The sequence below is a fragment of the Corythoichthys intestinalis genome, chromosome 16 (assembly GCF_030265065.1).
Source record: "Corythoichthys intestinalis isolate RoL2023-P3 chromosome 16, ASM3026506v1, whole genome shotgun sequence".
Taxonomy (NCBI): domain Eukaryota; kingdom Metazoa; phylum Chordata; class Actinopteri; order Syngnathiformes; family Syngnathidae; genus Corythoichthys; species Corythoichthys intestinalis.
In genome coordinates this window covers 52,049,686-52,071,300 of record NC_080410.1, presented here as the reverse complement: position 1 = coordinate 52,071,300, position 21,615 = coordinate 52,049,686, and the positions used below count along the sequence as shown (strand labels likewise).

At 41.2% G+C, this 21,615-nt stretch overlaps 1 protein-coding gene across 1 annotated transcript in view; it reads right to left on the bottom strand.

Annotated features, from left to right (window-relative positions):
• The window catches only part of mrc2 (mannose receptor, C-type 2), a 91,713-nt gene that overhangs the window by 24,994 nt on the left and 45,104 nt on the right, over positions 1–21,615 (bottom strand). The window contains exons 8-16 of the mRNA XM_057861579.1: positions 20,717–20,871; positions 20,515–20,619; positions 7,098–7,213; positions 6,877–7,025; positions 6,592–6,815; positions 2,908–3,050; positions 2,748–2,844; positions 2,545–2,674; positions 882–914 (exon numbers count right to left, since the gene is read on the bottom strand). Of these exons, the coding sequence (XP_057717562.1) occupies positions 882–914; positions 2,545–2,674; positions 2,748–2,844; positions 2,908–3,050; positions 6,592–6,815; positions 6,877–7,025; positions 7,098–7,213; positions 20,515–20,619; positions 20,717–20,871 (1,152 nt within the window). The remainder of the gene's footprint in view (positions 1–881; positions 915–2,544; positions 2,675–2,747; positions 2,845–2,907; positions 3,051–6,591; positions 6,816–6,876; positions 7,026–7,097; positions 7,214–20,514; positions 20,620–20,716; positions 20,872–21,615) is intronic.

Genomic DNA, 21,615 nt, shown 5'->3' with positions numbered 1-21,615 from the left:
AAACAGTAAATTAAAGCCGACGTTCCGCCATTTGCAATTTTTAATGTTAAATAGCACCGCTGCGCACGCCCAATGCGACGTGTAGGAGTGCTGACGTTATCGGCGCGTGTCCGGCGCGGCAGTAGCCTTTGATATGCATGCGAAGCAAGCCCCCCTCAATCCCCCGCAATCGAATTCTTCCACTTTCGAGGCAGGATTCAGAATTTTTCGTCTTCGCCGACACCATATGCACGCGAGGCAATTCCGCTACTCAGTCATTGTGTCTTTGTGTCGCAGAGTCGCCATGTAAACTGCCCCTAAGACTCTCAATGTAGAACATTAAAACTGTTCAGACTATCTGGGCACTTAGACTTCCATTCTCCATGTCAAACAGCTGAACAGGTTTTTAAAAAAAAAAAAAAAAAAAAAAAAACCTTTTCAATTTCGTGCTTTCACACATGCCTCATCCAGGGAAACAATCCTAAAACGCGACATGTTAAATGTACGTGTAATCTCTGTGTCAGTCAACCCGGGAAACTGCCTTCACACGCAAGGGCTACCCGTTTAAATCCCCGAATTTTAACGGTGTTTAGATATGCGTGAAAAGGGCATAAGACTAAAAAGCATTTTCGTCCAAAAGACGAAGCATGAAAAGGGCTGTCACACTGCCCCAAACCTGTTGTTTTAGGTCTGACGGCTGTTTGTAGCTCATTTTATGGGGTGGAAATCCAAAAGCGATCCCAGTTTTTCTTTTGCAACTTGAAATAAACATTTCACAAACAAACAGGGATCCTACAGTTGAAGAAAACCTCAGTTTTGGATTCCGAACCCAAAAATGAGTTGAAGACAGCTGTCCGACCGAAAACACCAAAAACTGTATTTCCCGGTGTTACGACACCGACCTTCAGCGGCTTCTGGTTCCTTCTCAACGCTGCCTGAAATCAAGAAGAACAAAGAACAAATTGTAATCCTGACAGTCATCGGTAAGACAACGCTTTTGTTGCCGTTCAGTCTACAGTCCCTGACTAAAGTCTTGTCGCTTATCCATTTGTAGAAACAATTGCTAATAACCTGACTTTTAATGATTCAATTGGTTTCAGAAATGGCTCATATGAAAGCTAAGACCCTCCCAAATGATGTTGAATGTACAACAATATATCTGTTTCACTGAAAAAAGATTGATCATTTAATGAAGACATAAAGTTCACATTTTGGCAAGACAAAAGTTGTGTCGACTACAGAAAGTGAAAATTGAACAAAAAACGTACTTCAAATACAAAAATATCTTACATAACATGAGTGAATGAAGTAGTGGTGCTGTGAGATCCAAATGTAATATTTTGGATGACTTCCACGGGCTTGAAGGACTGCATCCATGCGGTTCGGCAAGGATTCATACAATTTATTGATGAAGTCATCAGGAACACCAAAGAAAGCAGTCTTTCATGCCTCCCAGAGTTCATCAACATTCTTGGGTTTCGTCTTCCATGCTTCCTCTTTCATCCTGTTCATGTCTGGTGACTGAGCTGGCCAGTCCTGGAGGATCTTGATCTTCTTTGCCTTGAGGAACTTTGAGATAGAGATTGAAGTATGCAATGGAGCACCATCCTGCTGCAGAATTTGTCCCTTTTTATGGTTAGGAATGTAAGAGGCAGCTAAAATTTGTTGATATTTCAGACTATTTATGTTGCCTTCCACCCTGCAGACCTCTCGCACACCCCCATACTGGATGTAACCCCTGACCATGATTTTGCCACCACCAAACTTCACTGTTTTCTGAGTGAATCTCGGATCCATGCAGGCTCCAGTAAGTCTCCTGCAATATTTGCCGCGACTGTGGTGTCATTCAATGGAATATTCATCTGAAAAATCCACCTTTAGCCACAAAACAGTGATGTTTGGTGGTGGCAAAATCATGGTCTAGGGTTACATCCAGTATGGGGTTGTGGGAGAGATCTCCAAAGTGGAAGGCAACATAAATTGTCTGAAATATCAACAAATCTTAGCTGCCTCTTCCATTCCTAACCATAAAAAGGGACAAATTCTGCAGCAGGATGGTCCTCCATCGCATACTTCAATCTCTACCTCGAAGTTCCTCAAGGCAAAGAAGATCAAGATCCTCCAGGACTGGCCAGCCCAGTCACCACACATGAACAGGATGAAAGAGGAAGCATGGAAGACGAAACCAAGAATGTTGATGAACTCTGGGAGGCATGCAAGACTGCTTTCTTTGATGTTCCTGATGACTTCATCAATAAATTGTATGAATCCTTGCCAAAGCACATGGAAGTCATCCAAAATATTCAATTTGGATCTCACAGCACCACTACTTCATTCGCTTATGTCATGTAACATATTTTTGTATTTGAAGTACATTTTTTTGTTCAATTTTCTCACTACTTTCTATAGGCGACAAAACTTTTGTCTTCATCATTTGGGAGGGCTTTCATATGAGCCATTTCTGAAACCAATTGAATCATTAAAAGTCAGGTTATTAGCAATTGTTTCTACAAAATGGAGAAGCGACAAGACTTTTGTCAGGGACTGTATTCCGTGTGGTTGCACCTCGAGGTATCTTGCAGATCCAGTCCAATTCAGAGTCGCAGCGCATGGCCAGCCAGGTCATGGAGCCCAAGTCTGCTGCAGCGCACTGCCTGACATTGTAGTAGTACCGACCAAAGTTCTGGTATGTCACCTGGTAAAAAGCTTTCAATCATGTTTTTGATCCTTTTTAGCGTTATTTTGTTCCTATCGATGTCAGTACTCACAGCCAGTCCGTCGCTCCACTTCCAGCTGCCGTTATCCATCGGGTTCCTGCGGTTCAGCCCGATCCAAAACCAGTGCTGCTCATGGTCCTCGGACTCTCTGCGGGTCACATTATCATCATCATCTTGATGAATCCCTCCATCGTCATCAGGGGTCACTCACCCAAAGGCTTCGTGTAGGACTTGGAGTACAAAATGTTCCTCGTCGGGGCTGCCGATGCTCAGTAGATCGGCGCCGTGTTTGCGGCAGAACAAGTGAGCTTGCAACCAGTTCATTTTCTGATCCAGTTGCGAAGAGTGAAACACCTGCAAACGCAACAGCCTCATTTAGCGAACCTATTCTGGTAGCTCAAGTGGAGTGTGATTGCATGTTTCTTTGTTACATTTCACAAACTTAAACGAATTACTTCATATTAAAACAAGAAAAGACCAAGCCTCCACATCTATAAGGAATTTGGGGATTTAAGCATTTATTCACAAGAATTTTCACCAGAAAAGCTCTGTTTACATTAGGCGACCGCTAGCCTCATTCGCTAACAGTATAAAGTGTATAATGATAATAAAGGTCTGTTCTATTCTATAATAAGTTGTGATTGTATTAGGGCTGTCAAAATTATCGCGTTAACTGGCGGTAATTCATTTTTTAAAAATTTATCAAGTTAAAATATTTGACGCAATTAACGCACATGCCCCGCTCAAACAGATTAAAATGACAGCACAGTGACGTGTCCATTTGTTCCTTGTGTTTTTTGTCTCCCTCTGCTGGCGCTTTGGTGTGACTGAATTTATGGGTTTAAACACAATGAGCATTGTGTTATTATTGACATCAACAATGGCCAGCTATTAGTGTTAGAGCCCCACAGCAGGCCTGTATACTTTTTCCTTTTTTTCCCCCTCAGTCATCAGCACTCATTCCACACACCTGTCCTGCACACCTGGTCATTACCACAGCCTCCCTACATAAGCACACACAGCCCTCTGCTCCATTGCGAGTTTGTTAGCCTTCACTGCAACTTACGAGCGTTTCTAGTTACCTTGTCTTGCCGGATTTTTGATACACTTTTTGACCTTGTGGATTTTTGCCTCTAGCCTGCTCCTCGTCTGTGCCTCTGCCTTTGATACACTTTTTGACCTTGTGGATTTTTGCCTCTAGCCTGCTCCTCGTCTGTACCTCTGCCTTTTTTCTGCGACCTGAACCCTGCTACAGGACCGGATCTAGACGCATCCTGCCTGGGCCTTCGCCTTGCTCGTCCCCCCCTGCTCGAACAGCCTTCAAAGGCCAAGACTTCTTCGTCTCAGAACCATTGTTAATAAATCTTCTCTGAGCACTGCATTATTGGGTCCGTTTGTTCTCTGAGCCGTGTCAATTAGTTTATTTTCTGATTGAAAATTTTACAAATTTTATTAAAACAAAAACATTAAGAGGGATTTTAATATAACATTTCTATAACTTGTACCAACATTTATCCTTTAGGAACTACAAGTCTTTCTATCCATGGATCACTTTAACACAGTACTTCTCAAATGGTGGGGCGCGCCCCCCCAGGGGGGCGCAGAGCGATGCCAGGGGGGGCGCGAGCGACCTCGGGGAACATGCTTTTTTTTTTTTTTTTTGCCGTACTAGAATAAAGTGTACTTGCACATCCACTCCGTGGGTGGCAGTGGCGCTCTCATTTTCAAAGTGCGTGCAGTATTTTTGAAGTAAGCAAGAGCACACGGAAGAGACTCATGCAGAGCTGGACTCACGCAGCGACCCACTGTCTTTCTCACGTGTCCGGCCGAGAAGTGCCGTTTTCGGCTTGGGATCGTCACGACCACCGCCCTCACCTACGGTTCTCCCTCGGCCGCCGAGAATGCGCTTTTTTCGGGCCGTTTGCCTTTGACTTTTAATATAGTGGGAAATGAGGAAAGACCACTGTTTACTGAGTCTAAAAATGATTATAGCGGAGAAGCCAAATCAGTTAAGACGCCACTTAAAGACATTCGACCTCAATCTCATTGATAAGCCGCTTGATTGTTTTTCAGCGAAAATGTGCCGAATATTGCCAATTGTCACAATCGTCCCGCTTTGTCAGTGTTATATCAGTAAACCAGTGAGCACTGTGGTGAATCAGCGAAAATAAAAACTTTCCTTCTGTCCAGAGACCTTTTTCCCCCCTTCTATTCAGTTTTGTTTTTTTTCGGTCAAATTTTTTGGCATGTTGTCCTGAAGAGTAAATGTTTCTAATCAGTTTGAATTTGTTATTATTTACTGATTTTATTACATTTTATTTTTCAGTATCAAATGGTCAAAAATGTACCTTGAGTGTATTTTTACAGTTTGGATGTGACTTTTTTTTATTTTTATTTTTTTAACTTCAGGCAAATTGATGCGCATTAAGTCTTTTCTGTTACAAGCAACACAATGTTAAAAAAGTTATACTTTATTATAAGTTGATCTATGTTACTTTTTTTCTTTAATAGAAAAAAAAGGACACAATGTTAGGCTGAGGCGTACTTATAATAGTAATATAGACGAATGATACTATTTACAGTGGCGGCAGAGAGTTGGGGGGGGCGCGAAACATTTACGTCTTCCTTGGGGGGGCGTAACAGAAAATAATTGAGAAGCACTGCTTTAACAGAATGTTAATGTTCATGCCATCTTGTTGATTTATTGTTATAATAAACAAATACAGTACTTATGTGCAGTATGTGGAATATATACGTATATCCGTCTTGTGTCTTATCTTTCCATTCCAACAATAATTTACAGAAAAATATGGCATAGATTAGCCCTAGATTTTATATAGAATTTCTTAAAAATCTATTTACATATTATTTATAATTGATTCTGAATGTTTTCGTCAAGTATTGTTTCTGATGTTAAATGGAGTGTTATATTAGCTGTTGAAAACCTGCAGTAAATAAAAAAAAAAAAGGTTGCAATTCTGGTCAAAAACTTGTATGATATGTTAAATATTGCCTTTGTTTTGTTTTGTTAAATATTGACTCTCGGTATTTGGTGATTTTTGTGCATCTAGTATAAAATCTGAGCCTTTTATAGCCATTTTAAGTTGTTATACTTGTGTGAAGAAAAAAAATAATCGGGATTTTATAAGGGAACGACTCAACTGACTAGGTCGGTAGCAGCTTTGGTTTTATAAATATTTGAATTTGACGTTTTTGAAAATAGGCCCCCTACAAATCGTCCCCGTTTCCCGTGTCATGTCAATAGGTTATGAAGAGGGCTGTCAAACGATTCAAATTTTTAATCGAGTTAATTACAGCTTAAAAATTAATTCATCGTAATTAATCACAATTCAAACCATCTATAAAATATGCCATATTTTTCTGTAAATTATTGTTGGAATGGAAAGATAAGACACAAGACGGATATATACATTCAACATACGGTACAAAAGTACTGTATTTGTTTATTATAACAATAAATCAACCAGATGGCTTTAACATTATTAACATTCTGTTAAAGCGATCCATGGATAGAAAGACTTGTAGTTCTTAAAAGATAAATGTTAGTACAAGTTATAGAAACCCCTCTTAATGTTTTTGTTTGATTAAAATTTGCAATCGAAAAATAAACTAGTAGCTCGCCATTGTTGATGTCAATAACTACACCATGCTCACTCCCCAAACCCATAAAATCATTTGGACCCAAGCGCCAGCAGAGGGCGCCAAACACCAAAAAACAAATAACAAGCGGACATTACACTGCTGTCATTTTAATCCGAGCGGGGCATGTGCGTTAATTGCGTCAAATATTTTAACGTGATTAATTTAAAAAATTAATTACTGCCCGTTAACGCGATCATTTCGACAGCCCTAATTATAAAGTCTATGACTCTACCTTATAGCAGTAGCGCAGGTTGCTGTTGCTCTTCCAGCTATCGGGACAGGAACCGGTGAGGCTGGGTGTCGGCCGAGGAAGGGAAGCGGTGGGTTCGGGCCCCAGAACGGCGTCCCGGTTCTGCCGGCATATGTATTTGGCCTTAGACGTGGCGCACTCCCTCACCTCCCAAAGGCCGGTCGCCGAGCCGGTCGCCATGGTGACGCAGCCTCCGCGGACGCCGACTAGAAAAGAGCGAGAGTTGCGGACCGAGCCTCGCCTCCGCGGAGCCGCCGCCCGACCCACCTGGCTGGTCTCGGTTCCAATTGGTGTAGGACACCCGGTCCCCGCTCTGCCAACGGAAAGAGCCGGGGCTGCCCCGGTCGTGCAGGCCGATCCAGAAGGAATCGTCGGAACGACCGAACAACAGGTTGTTGGCGAAGGCTTGCTCGAACCTTGCGAGGAGATTTCAAAACACTTTAAGGGCATTTGAGGAGGGAACGGAAAGGCAGTTCAGTGGTCGATACCTGTTGGTAATAGTAAGGAGCGACGCAGCGTTTTCTTCACAGGACTTCCTCGCCTCATCAAACGTCAGCAAATCCTCTGAGACCCAGTAGCAAGATGGACTGTGCCACTTCCAGCCCTGAGAGAAGGTGGGCAAAATATTATTTAGGAAATATTTTCAACATTGAAACTTTGTCTGATATTGTCAGGTGGCCGAAAAAAAGCATTTTCAAAAGACTTCGGAGAATATCGACATCAGTTTTGGGCTAATATGCATATGTCAGTGCTGTCATGTGTACTTATTGCCTGCATGCGTTTCTGGTGTTTTGTCACTGCCTGGTGGCGCTTAGGTGTAATTACCTTTTGATAAGTTCCAGCACTTTCTGCTGATGTCATCATTTGTCGGCGTATGTCTCTATTTGCAACGAGCAAATAGAGACATACGCAAAATACAGCAAAATGGACAAGGTAACGTCTAAAGCCAGTGTACCATAGCAGTTCTTGCCATATTACCATGTTGTTTGTGCCTTATACAAGCATCACTTTTAAGCTATATTTTACCTTTGTTTCATATTCATGAGCATTGTGTACAATGTCCCCTCTATTGCGCACGCGTGCATATACAGTGGGGCAAATAAGTATTTAGTCAAGCACCAATTATGCAAGTTCTCCTACTTGAAAAGATTAGAGAGGCCTGTAATTGTCAACATGGGTAAACCTCAACCATGATAGACAGAATCAGGAAAAAGAAACAGAAAATCACATTGTTTGATTTTTAAAGAATTTATTTCCAAATTAGAATGGAAAATAAGTATTTGGTAACTTACAAACAAGCAAGATTTCTGGCTGTCAAAGAGGTCTAACTTCTTCTAACGAGGCTCCACTCATTACCTGTATTAATGGCACCTGTTTTAACTATTAGTTATTAACATCGGTATATAAGAAACTTGTCCACAACCTCAGTCAGTCACACGCCAAACTCCACTATGGGCAAGACCAAAGAGCTGTCGAAGGACACCAGAGACAAAATTGTAGACCTGCACCAGGCTGGGAAGACTGAATCTGCAATAGGTAAAACACTTGGTGTAAAGAAATCAACTGTGGGAGCAATTATTAGAAAATGGAAGATCTCACCCCGTGGCATCAAAATGATAACAAGAACAGTGAGCAAAAATCCCAGAACCACACGGGGGGACCGAGTGAATGACTTACAGAGAGCTGGGACCACAGTAACAAAGGCTACTATCAGTAACACAATGCGCCAACAGGGACTCAAATCCTGCACTGCCAGACGCGTCCCCCTGCTGAAGGCAGTACAGGTCCAGGCCCGTCTGCGGTTCGCTAGAGAGCATTTGGATGATCCAAAAGAGGACTTTTTGGTAGAAACACAGGTTCTTGTGTTCGGAGGAGAAAGAATACTGAATTGCATCCGAAGAACACCATACCCCACTGTGAAGCATGGGGGTGGAAACATCATGCTTTGGGGCTGTTTTTCTCCAAAGGGACCAGGACAACTGATCTGTGTAAAGGAAAGAATGAATGGGGCCATGTATCGAGAGATTTTGAGTGAAAATCTTTTTCCATCAGCAAGGGCATCGAAGATGAGACGCGGCTGGGTCTTTCAGCATGACAATGATCCCAAACACACAGCCAGGGCAACAAAGGAGTGGCTTCGTAAGAAGCATTTCAAGGTCCTGGAATGGCCTTGCCAGTCTCCAGATCTCAACCCCATAGAAAATCTCCGGAGGGAGTGGAAAGTCCGTGTTGCCCACTTACAGCCCCAAAACATCACACTGAATGGAAAATTTGGACGTGCATATCCGTCAATGGCATAGACGTGCATGGCCAGCAAAACAGACATATACCCCCCCACCCCCCCAAAAAAAATGCCACATACTCCCCCAAAATGCCACAAAAACAAACCAAATATATGTAATAAATGTAAAAATCCATTTTGCCAAATGGCAAAATTAATTTTGTCACATGGCAAAGAAAAAATGCCAAATGGCAAAATCCATTTTGCCTGATGGCAAAAAAAAAATGCCACATGGCAAAGAAAAATGCCACATGGCAATAAAAATTTTGCCACATGGCAAAAAAAAAAAAAAAGCTAAATGGCAAAAAAAAATGCTACATGGCAAAATCCATTTTGCCACGTGGCATAAAAATGCAACATGGCAAAAAAATGCCACATGGCAAAGAAAAATGCCACATGGCAAAATCCATTTTGCCACATGGCAAAGAAAAAATGCTACATGGCAAAAACAATTTTGCCACATGACAAAAAATGTCACATGGCAAAATCCATTTTGCAACATGGCAAATACCACTTTTTGTTTCTCGCCGTTTCTCAGAACTTATTCACGTCGGTCAACCGTGCCCCAAAACACACAATACAAAAAAAGACACGTGGGTGTGCAGAAATGACGCCCAGGCAGCCAGAGGCGGGAGGTCGTCGAGGGTGAGACGGACAACTCCTCTCCGCGCTTGTGCGAAAAGGCCAAAAACGCAAATACCATACCCCGCTAGCCAGCTCCTCGTTTTAACATCTGCACACAAACCTCAAACGCGACGACGCATTCTTCACGGTGCTCTTGCGCCTTAAAACTAAAAATATACAAATCTAAAGTCTGCTTTCATCAGCGCAACAATATAAAGCTGAATAGCATATCCAAAAGATGGCCAATCAGCTTCTGTTTGATTAAAAAAGAGATTCACTGACAACACAACTATGAAATCCCAAATAGTGCTCATTTTTTATTTGCAGCACATGTCAAATTAGGTTGTGGAATCTCACAGGAAGTACTTCAAAGTTCAAATTACAAATGTATTTTCCAGATGACACAGTGTGCGTCTTGAGCGACTTGTCTTGAGAAGTCATCAACTCTTTTACGTCTCCTCGGATGACTGAAAATCTGCCGCGAAACGCTCAATTTTTTATTTCTAACTGGAAGTTTGGTCAAAGAGGTGCTTCTACTGCAATCACAGCGCCGCCTTCTCGCCACAATACGTATTCTAGAAAAAAAGAGCTGAACTTTTCAGCTGCCAATGGCGGTGATAGAACGTCACACAGTATTGCCATTTACGACACCGATGTTGTCGTGGTCCCTATCGAGAAATGCATAAGGACAATTGTATCGCATTATTTGTGTGTCATGTTGCGGACGGCAAAGCAACAAACACCAAAGACAGCTTGATCATCTGAGACCTCACGCCTCTTTCGTTTGTTGTTCCGAGCTCAGTCGGAGGCAAACTAGGCCGCTGAGTGAACCCCGGTCACGTGACTATCTGCGATTCTCACCCCACCGCCTTCAAACAAATTCTCCTCAACCTTTACAATGAGGAAGACAGGAAATTTAGGGAATCGTGTGCCATATTTCATTGTTATTGAAGACAATATTTCACACAATCAGTGTTGTTTTCGTCAACGATGACTACAATGAAAATATTTCGTCGACAAACAATTTTAGCATGACGATGACGAGACGATAACGAGCTAAAAAAGCATCTTGGGGGACTAAAACTTAACGGCAATAATGCCAGTTTTCGTCGGACGACACTAGAACGAGACGAAAACGTGCAATCGTTTTCGTCTCGTGTTCACAATGTGTGTCGTTAGCCTGCCTAGTTGTGTCACTCATGTGACGTGCTGCGACCCCCCCAACTCACCCACTAGTCTAGTGTCCTCTCCAGGCTCCCCGTTGCTTGTTTTGAGACACACATCGTAAATGGTGTTATACTTACATAGCGCTTTTCCACCTTTCAAGGCGCTTTACACTACATCGCCATCTACCTACTGGTGACGCAGCACCAGGAGCAATGTGGGGTTCAGTATCTTGCTCAAGGATACTTAGGCGAGTTCATCAGGGCAGAGAATTGAACCCACAACCTCTGGGTTGGGGGACAACTACTCTACCACTGAGCCACGCCATCCCCATCGTAAGATTTGTCTTCTTATCTCGGCAACAAAGAATATGCAATGTTGTTTTAGCCAAGTAAGGTCTGGGCTGAGTGCTAAATGTAACTTGTAGCGTTAGCATAGCATTCATGTTCATGTAAGCATTAGGCTATTGTTAACAGCAAGCGTCCTCGTAAACTTTCAACTTTTTTACATAAAGTTCGTGGCGTCCAGGCGGGTACAACTAATTGAAAATAATGTAGTCTACTGTTTTCATGCTGAGTGTGTATTATCACGTGAGAGATTTGTAGATGCTACAAAATGTGCTTGTCTGTCACTGTTCATTGTAAATCCTATCCAGGGGTCGCGTTAACCGGAAATTTTCCGTCGTTGACCGGTTTTTTAAAACGGTGACGGAAAAAACTGAAGTCAGTCAGTCATTTTGACAGGTTGCAATTCACACCCCAGACCACAGGGTGGCCAGTTAGCATATTAATTAGCTATTGTCTCTCTTAATGCATGACGTCGTTGGCTATTCTGTCAGAATATTGTAGCGTAACCGGGGTCTGGCGGCGGCACCGTGATTGACACATCAACGCGAGGTTCTTATTGGTGCACCCGGTGTGCCAGCGCGTCATCCAATTGATGGACAAGATTGCCGCCTGTGTATAGACCCCAATCACATGACGTCACAACTCCGCCCCCCTGACCGGAGCCGCCATATTGTGTGTCAGCCCGTCATGTTTATACATTACCGCTACGTACATGCCTCCTATTACGGCGTGTTTTTCTGCTCGTCAATATTAATAATCAAAATGGTGAAGGCGTGTGTGGCGGTTGGTTGCTGTAACAGAGAAGATAGACGGAGAGACTTGAAGTTCTACCGTATTCTGAGAGACGCGAAGATGAGAGCGAGATGGACTGCTGTAATTCGACAAGAAATCTGGGCACCAAACGATCACCACAGACTATGTAGTAGTCATTTTTATATCTGGTAAGATGCATTTAATATATATTTAGAAGATTTTGGGCTGACAACCACAATTAAGATCATTGTGTGACGTTGGTGATTGGGGTCTATATCGTTGCCTCCTTTTCTTTGGGGGTGGAGTTGCTGGCGGTAAGCAGAGTATAAAGGGAGAAAAATACCACGACTTCCGTGTCTAATTTTTCGCCGCCAAACAAGCGTTTCAATATTAATTAAAAATGAATGAAAACTAAATACTATTGAATATGTCATCATTATCGTTTTAAAAATTTAAGTGACGGGTAAAAATAGACTATGACCGGATTTTTATGACCCTGTCAGTCAAAATGACAGACAACGAAAATGTCTAGCGCAACCTCTGATCCTATCTTCCTTATTTTTGGAGTGAAACTTTTGAATTTTACAGACGAAAATAATGAGCTAACATTGACTAAAACTAGACGAAATTTGTTTTTGTCAACGAAAACTGGACGAAGACTAACACATTTTGAAATGACTAAAATATGACTAAGACTAATAAGTTTTATCGACCAAAAGACGAAAACTAAGACGAAAATTAAAATGGCTGCCAAAAACAACACTGCACACAATATTTACAGGTAAGCCATTGTTTTACGAGATAAAAGAATTTTGAAAATATACAAGGAATAGAAGAATATACCGGTATACAGAATAAATAAGTTGTAATTTTGTTTCATTTTAGGAGGAAATGTGCAACTTCATGTGACAAATAGTACAACACGCTTCATCATTTAAAAAAAAAAAAAAAAATGTTGATTTTCAACTCTCGCTGTAAACATGAACTCTCTGTGACTTGTTAACACGTCGCCAAGAAATACGCCCGACTATTTCGGGCCCGTCGAGTCAGCGACGGGAGCGCGATGCGCATGTGGACGTGATTACGGGGGATGCAAAATCAAAGGCAGATGTCTGAGACGTGGGATTTCATTCACACACTGTATTCACGCTGTCCTCGCTGACTGTGTATAAGGGTCACTTTTGAACTGCTAAGAATGACAGTTAGAAGTGGCTGCTGGGCGCCAGGCCTCATGCGATGCTTTGGGGTTGGGGGTCGAAAATGATGGCACAGCTGGAACACGTAGAACAATAAAAGGCGCCCGACGGGATTGCGGACTGTCAGTAGCTGAAGACGCCAATAAAAGGCTTCATCTGGATTTTACAAGCGTGGATGCCTTGGTACTATGTGTGTATGTATATGGCGGAAAACACTCAGGTGACTTCAAGTTCCGCTCTGAGACCCCCAATTTGGCCAAATTTCAAAATTGTCCTATATGCGTGTGTGATACATCTTTGGATACATCTTTAAAATCTCAATTTTCATGGGGAAGAAAAATTTTGAACAGGAGGGCATTTAAAAAAAAAATTAAACAGCATAATCCTAACTGGAGGTGAGAGCACAAGAGACCATAATTAAAGGCGCCATGATTTTAACGAGATATTATCGCGTACTTATCTCTTTTGGATCCAATAACTCCATGTAGTACGTATCCCCGAGTGTCAAGACCAGGGGTGCAATGGTTCAGTTAGCCCACGGTTCGGTTTGAACCTCGGTTTTGGGATCACAGTTTCGATTCGGTTTAGGTTTGCTTTTTGCGTTTTTTTTTTTTTTTAAACTGCCTTTATTTTGCTTTTTAAAAAATGAAATAAACACTTAAAATGTAAACATGTTTGACTGTTAAAATGCCTCTTAGCTCTTTGGCTAGTTTAGTGAGTGACTACTGAAATACACACACAGTAGTAAAAAAGTTAGTTGGCATAGTAACTGGTGATACCTTTCATGAAAAAAACAAACCAACCAAAAAACAAATTAACCTTTGATATGTTTGGAGGGTTGTTTGATAAAATTGCTCCCGTTTTTGCATTAGTTCCCTTCTGTCTACTTTCGACATGTGAACATTTTAAAACTGTTTCATCCTTTAAAGATAGACTCAAGTCAAGATTTTGCCGATTTAAGAGTATTTAGATAAAAAGTTGCTTAGGTTCGCTCGGAAGGTTTACTACAACAGAGCCTTTCTGAGAAGTTTGCTGCTCTAAAATGGCAGCTTTGTACTAACGCTACCGAGTCTGTCATTTCGCATGTAGTTCTATATGCATGAGATATCTAGGCGTAGATTGTATGTTGTCGGCTAAGTCAGGTAATATTGGAGCCACCTAGCCTAGCATCGCTTTTGCTACAGCATCTCAACAAACACTCTTCCCTCTCCGTGTCTCTGACTTTTCTCGCGTCATTCAACCAACGTATTAACACACATTGTCTCGTTGCCGAAACGGTGACCAAATCCCAACGGATGAAAAAAAAACATAATGCACGAAAAACGTGCAGATTTTGAACGTAACGTACGGCGTACACATTTAAAAATCAGTGCTCACTTGTACAAATCACGGCGAGACCGTAAAACAGGTATAAATGATAGTGGACCGTCACAGTTAGGTATTAGCACTCTGTAGCACGGGATGTCCAACTATCAGTGATCAGGGCGAAACTATGTGCTTTAGCAAAATCATCTTCGATGGCTTTGCGTGCCATTTCATAAATGTCGGGGATTACGTAGTTGGAGAAATATGTCCGCGAGAGAACAATGTAACGGCGGTCAAGCGTTGCAAATAAATTAACAAAGCCCGCCGTGTGTTTTGACTGGTGTCATCTTCGGGGTTGTCCTACCCTGAGAATGTGATATCTGTGGGTGATGCCGGCTGAGGTGCCGGAGTCATGTTATAAAAGTGTTGGCATTAGCATGGGGAACAAGCGCTGAGCAATGCTTGCAATTTTTTTTTCTTCAGTATTTTCTCTCCCTCCGCATTGTAGTCCACGGGGAAACCAAAATGTTGCCACACCGCAGATTTGAAAGAAGACGGTGCTTCCTCAAAATTCGGTCTCTCCACTCCTCCGCTCGCCATAGCTATTTGTTTTCTTTCTTGTTTCACTTTCGCTTCGCTCGTAAGCGAGAGAGGGCATTACTCAGCTTCTATTAAACAGGTGCTTGACATTTACTTGCGGCGGGGCGGGAATTTCTCCTCAGCTGTGCTTCACGTCGCACACAGAGCTCTACCAATTCATTCCACAAGCGTTCGGAATAAATTGATTGGAAAAACCGAAAAGGTGCGGTTCATAAAGGCATATTGAATCGTACAGGGCGAACCGTACGGTTCGGTTTTGAACCGCAAACCATTGCACTCCTAGTCAAGACACAGCTGTGAATGGTCACAGCTGGATTTTGGGGGGATTTTATGGGTGAAACATGGCATAAGCCGTACACTACATCAAATTGGTGTGCATGGCAATCACCCCAGGGGGAAGCCTTTTCTGAAGACGGTACACAAGAAAGCCCGCCTGTCTCATCAGACCAAAGGACATGGTTACAGTAATCCATGTGCTTTGTTGACATGTCTTTGCAAACTGTTTGCGGACTTTCTTGTGTACCGTCTTCAGAAGAGCCTTCCTCCTGGGGTGACAGCCATGCACACCAATTTGATGTATGGTCTGAGCACTTACAGGATGACCCCCCCACCTCTTCAATCTCTGCAGCAATGCTGACAGCACTCCTGTAACGAGTCACATGACATTTTGGAGGGAAAATGACAAGCAGTACTCAATTTGGACCTTTAGGGATTTTCATAGGTGTGTACTCACTTTTGTTGCCAGGGGTTTCGATATTAATGGCTATATTATGAGTTATTTTGAGGGGAAAATAAATAAACTCTATTGTATAAGCTGCACACAGACTACTTTTTATTGTGTCAAAGTTTCATTTTGTCAGTGTTGTCCTATGAAAAGATATACTTAAATATATGCAGAAATGCAAGGTGTGTACTCTTACCATACAGTTTATATGTGTATATATATGTATATATATGTATATATATATATATATATATATATATATATATATATATATATATATATATATATATATATATATATATATATATATCAGGGCTGTCCCAAACGACTAATTTTCTCCCGACTAGTCAGCCGACTATTTTTACGATTAGTCGACTAATCTAATACAGTAATTAAATTTTTTTTTTTATTTTTTTTTTAACTAACTTGACGCTTATCAATTCACAAAAACATATTGGAACACTTAAATTATTTATTAAAGTACAAATAAACACGTAAATAACAATACTAAATCACAAATAAACAATGAGTTCGAATGCTGACAGAATTAACTAGTGTAGCATCCCGATTGGAAAGATGGTCTCTTAAACTGATGGTACACAACTTTTATTCCATTCTTGATGTAAACACACTGTAAGAGCTACGGTGCACACAAATAAAACAACACAATTAAAAATTAACAAAAACTTGTAACCTTTTTCCTTTTAAACCTTATTTATATATCAATGAATTGCCTTTCTGAATTGCCTTTGCCTTAAATTATTACCTTATCATTGACGATCTCTCCCTTGAGTGCAGTCACTGTATATACTGTATATATTTATGACCTTTTAACCTTATATAATTGTCTATACCATAAAATAAACCATAACATGAAATAAACCTTTCAATTATCATTAAGAACAATACTAACAGCACTTATAGGCCCATTGCCAATGAAACATCATTATTTAGTAAGGCGACAGCAACCTCTGGTGTACAAAAAATGAAAAAATAAAAAAAAATTTACAAACTGGGTGATGGCGCTCGAGGTGTTTATAGAGCCTACCCACCAACGTCATAAAACCACGTGCTCGCTGTATGGTTCCGCCCACTTGTCCGTCATTTTGACTCTGTATTAGCATTGTTTTCAATTGATGGCGGAATTTAAAATGCATTTCATGGAAGACCCGGTGCTTTCTGATGCCGCAAACTCACTGGATCTGTTGCATAAAAAGCGTTATGAGGAAAAGCTTCGTTCTATACAGTCGCCAGATCCATATTTGATGCCCAAATCGATGTTTTTCGACCCACTGTCTTCGCCCTGTCTGCCTGACATCTGCTACGCTGATATTTACAATTATCTTGTCCACACAAAATCAGCCTATTCCCACGAAAATTTGAAAAACTTCAAGAGCTTGGAGGCTTATAAATACTTCGTTGCTGGTTGGGTGAAACAGGTCCTCGTTCGGCAGGAATCTATCTTGTGCTTGGAAAGGTGAGTTACGAAATTTTCAATTCAAAATCTTTTGTTATTGCTAACATCCACTGTCAAGTCTAATGTATTTCATGTCGTTTGTCAATGGAGTTAAGGCTTTTAATGTTTATATGGTTTAGCGATAGCACTCTCACGACATACATACGTGTATGTTGTCGGCGATTAGCCTAGCAATGATCTTAATTGTGGTTATTTGTCAGCTCCGTAGACGAGGCCAGTTTCTTTCACTTGGTACCAGCTAAATATTATTCAAAAAAATAACGATGGTGGAAGAAAGGGAAGTCACAAACATCTTGAATTTGAAACTATGTCGTACTACGTCGTATGTTGTCGGCGATTAGCCTCGCAATGATCTTAATTGTGGTTATTTTTCAGCTCCGTAGACGAGGCCAGTTTCTTTCACTTGGTACCAGCTAAATATTATTCAAAAAATAACGATGGTGGAAGAAAGGGAAGTCACAAACATCTTGAATTTGAAACTATGTCGTATTACGTCGTATGTTGTCGGCGATTAGCCTCGCAATGATCTTAATTGTGGTTATTTGTCAGCCCAAAACCCCCTAAGTATATCTTAAATGCATCTTACCGGATATAAAATGACTACTACATAGTCTGTGGTGATTTTTTGGTGCCCAGTTTTCACGTTGAATTGCAGCCGTCCATTTTGCTCTCCTCTTTGGATCCCTCGGAATACGGTAAAACTTCAAGTCTCTCCTTCCATCTTCTCTGTTAGTGCAACCAACAGCCACACACGCCTTCACCATTTTGATTATTAATGTTAAGGAGCAGAAAAACACGCCGTAAATAGGAGAAATGTACGTAGCCGTAACAGGTTAACACTATGTTTTGACGGACAAGTGGGTGGTACCATTCAGGAGAGCGGAGCTGTGACGTCATGTGGGTAGGGTCTATTCACAGCCAACGTGCAGCCAAGCTTGGCATTGAAGAGACAGGACAGAAGAGTGTACCCTCATTTGTTTCTTTGAAATAAGTCAATGTTTTGGACACTCTGGTGCGCTTTTTTTGGCTTTGTGCCGCTTTCCCCGCTTGCATACAGAGCACCCTTCATTAACTGTCGACGCAATGTTGTGCTCGTCGACGGATTTACTTCATCGATGACGTCGACTATGTCGACTAGTCGGGACAGCTCTAATATATATATCATGTCTTTTATATCTTTTATATCTAGTATAAAACACAGAGGTGGGTAGGGTGGCCAAAAATGTTACTCAAGTAAGAGTAGCGTTACTTCAAAATAATATTACTCAAGTAAAAGTAGTCATACAAAAAATTTGCTCAAGTACAAGTAAAAAAGTACTTGGTGAAAAGAATACTCAAGTCATGAGTAACATTGTGATTAACTGCTTACTATGTTATGATTTCTTTTTTTATTTAAACAATGGTATTTTTTCCTCTGCACAAAGTTATCTATATGAACGGTTGTTATTATTATACTTTAAAAATCCCACTATAACCTACATTAAGCCAAAAAAATATTTAAAAACTAGGGTTGTTCCGATCATGTTTTTTTGCTCCCGATCCGATCCCGATCGTTTTACTTTGAGTATCTGCCGATCCCGATAATTCCCGATCCGGTTGCTTTTTTTTGCTCCCGATTCAATTCCAATCATTCCCGATAATTTTTCCCGATCATATACATTTTGGCAACGCATTAAGAAAAAAATGAATAAAACTCGGACGAATGTATACATTCAACATACAGTACATAAGTACTGTATTTGTTTATTATGACAATAAATCCTCAAGATGACATTTACATTATTAACATTCTTTCTGTGAGAGGGATCCACGGATAGAAAGACTTGTAATTCTTAAAGGATAAATGTGACTTTGTATATTGTGATTAAATATTGCCATCTAGTGTATTTGTTGAGCTTTCAGTAAATGATACTGTAGCCATGCCCAAATGCATGATGGGAAGTGCAACCATGACTGTGCATAGTAACACCAATTGATATGTCTTCTCTGCGTTGAGAAATAACATATGGTGTTAAGAAAAAGATCACTACCTTTCTTCCCCACATTGCTTCCCACGATATTTTGAATATTTGAGAGGGGGAGTTTAAGGCTTTAGCCAATCAAATAAAGGCTCCGAAGACTGCCTAAATTCAATCTACTCATTTTACACTGCCTTTTAGCTCTATATATAGGTAAAACGGGACCTTTATAGATTGAACGCGACAATGCGTGAGTGGGTCGTGCAGCTCATGCGTTAATTGCATTAAATATTTTAACGTGATTAATTAAAAAATAATTAATTACCGCCGTTAACGCGATAAATTTGACAGTCCTACTGCTTTAAGCCAAAACTAAAGACTCTGGATGAGTGTAAGACATTTTGTCTGTAACGTGAAATACAATGAGAAAACGATTCAATTAAAATATATGTATTTATATATATTAAAAAAAGGCATGTCCGATATTTTTTGCCGATTCCGATACTTTGAAAATGACGTGATCAGACCGACATCTTTAAAAAAAAACTCATTGAATTCCGGCGAAAGATAAAAAATACAGAAATGAAGCATCAATAGTCCAAAGATCATGAGTGCCTTCTAGTGGAGAAAACATAGTTACGATTATAAAACTAAAAGGATCATTTCTCCGGGTTTCTGTGGTTAATCGACGCCGAATAAAAACTGGGAGAAAGGTTAAAATATGCACTTTAGAGTCATGTCTATGTCAAATACCTCCTTTTATACAGCGCTTTAAAGAGACCGCCTGATCGAACAGGCCGGCGTGATCGTAGAACGGCAAGCTTGATTGAATAATGGAGTCGTGATTATTGTTACAACGTCTCATTGGTGAAACTGGGAGAGCTACTTTTGGCATCGCTGGAAAACAACAACAACAACAAAATAAAATCTAATATGTCCAATAAAGAAGTCTTTAATAAATTAAATGAATAACAATTCAATAAAAATATACAACATTACTACATAACATTATGAATTAGTAAATAGAGTATTTTACGGCCTTTCCTGAGTCATTTCCTCTTCTTTTGCCACTCTCTGTATTTTTCTGGGCGTATAACTTTTGTGTGCCCTAAATCCCATAAAGTTTTGATATGTAAACGATGAGAATTGGATTTAAAAAATGTAGGACATGATAGATTTTGGAATTTAAAATGTTTTTACCATTGGAGATGAATGGGTGTTTTTGCAGCAACGTAAACGAAATACGGGCGAAATTCAACAAGTGACTGTGGAGTGTGAATATTTGGAAAATTTCAAAATTGGAACGGTCAAGGCACGTGGGTTGTACAGCATGCCCAACAAGTTTGACAGGACAAAAAAAATAGAAATCCTATCTGTGGGAATGATTTGACAAGCAAAAAAAATTCCTATTATAATGCTATTTATTGAGCTGCTGTACCGCTAATGGTGCTAACAGAGTTGCAAAGACTATCTTACTTGTTTGCAGTCTTGATGCTGAGGTTTGCCTTCGCTCTTGGTGGCGGCCTTCTTGCAGATGGCGGGCAGAGTCAGGTTACACGGGTTGTCGTCCCAGCGGCCTTCCTATGTACGCGCGGGGGTGGGCGACACGCACGGTGGGCGTCTGAGTGAGGACAGACACAGGCGTACGTACGCGCGTGCGTTCGGGAGGTCTACTCACGGGTCCCCACATGGACACGCAGTCTTCAGGAGTGTTGCGGAAGTTGTTGGGTTCGAAGGGGTGCCAGTGGGTGAAGATGACGGGCGTGTGGTCGCTCCAATGGAAGTCCATCTGCATGACGATGTCGTGGAGGCCCAGCCAAAGCTGCTCCGTGTCTGAGCGAGCACAAACAAGCGCGTCAGTTTGGACCGCGCGCTTGCGGGAAAAGCCACGCGGCGTTCGGACGGAATGTCAATGAAACGCAGAAGAGTTCAAGAGAAAGTGAGGGGAAATGAGCAACCTTCCCAATCCCAACCAATGGGGAAACAATAAAAACTAGAAACTGCAATTTCGGGAGAAATTACTTCTGGTCTTTGCCATGTGGTGATACAGATCTTAGCCCCAGCCTAGGGTTGGTTTGGGGACAATATTAGGTCACTTCCTGTCTATTTGGGGACATTCATAGGGCCTGGGATAATGATATCAGATCATTTGGGAACATTTGGGAGGCGTGGCCTATTCATATCAGGTCATTTGGGAGCATTTAGGGGGCGTGGCCTGATCATATCAGGTCATTTGGGAACATTTAGAGGGTGTCGCCTGATCATATAAGGTCATTTGGGAAGATTTGGGAGGCGTGGCCTGATCATATCAGGTCATTTGGGGGCGTGTCCTATTGATATCTGGTTATTTCCTGTTGATTTGGGGACATTGTTTTTTTTGCCGTTGAAAATGAATGGGAAAAAATTTGGACGTTCATAGCTGCATCCAAGTACATTGGAATCTACAGAATGGACAAACATGCCCGTCACTGGCATTAAACAGAGGAAATGCCATTGGAAATGAATGGAAAATTTGGACGTCCATGTCCGTCAATGGCAGCACCCTCTATTAGCGTCAATGGAAGCGGGGAAGTTTGG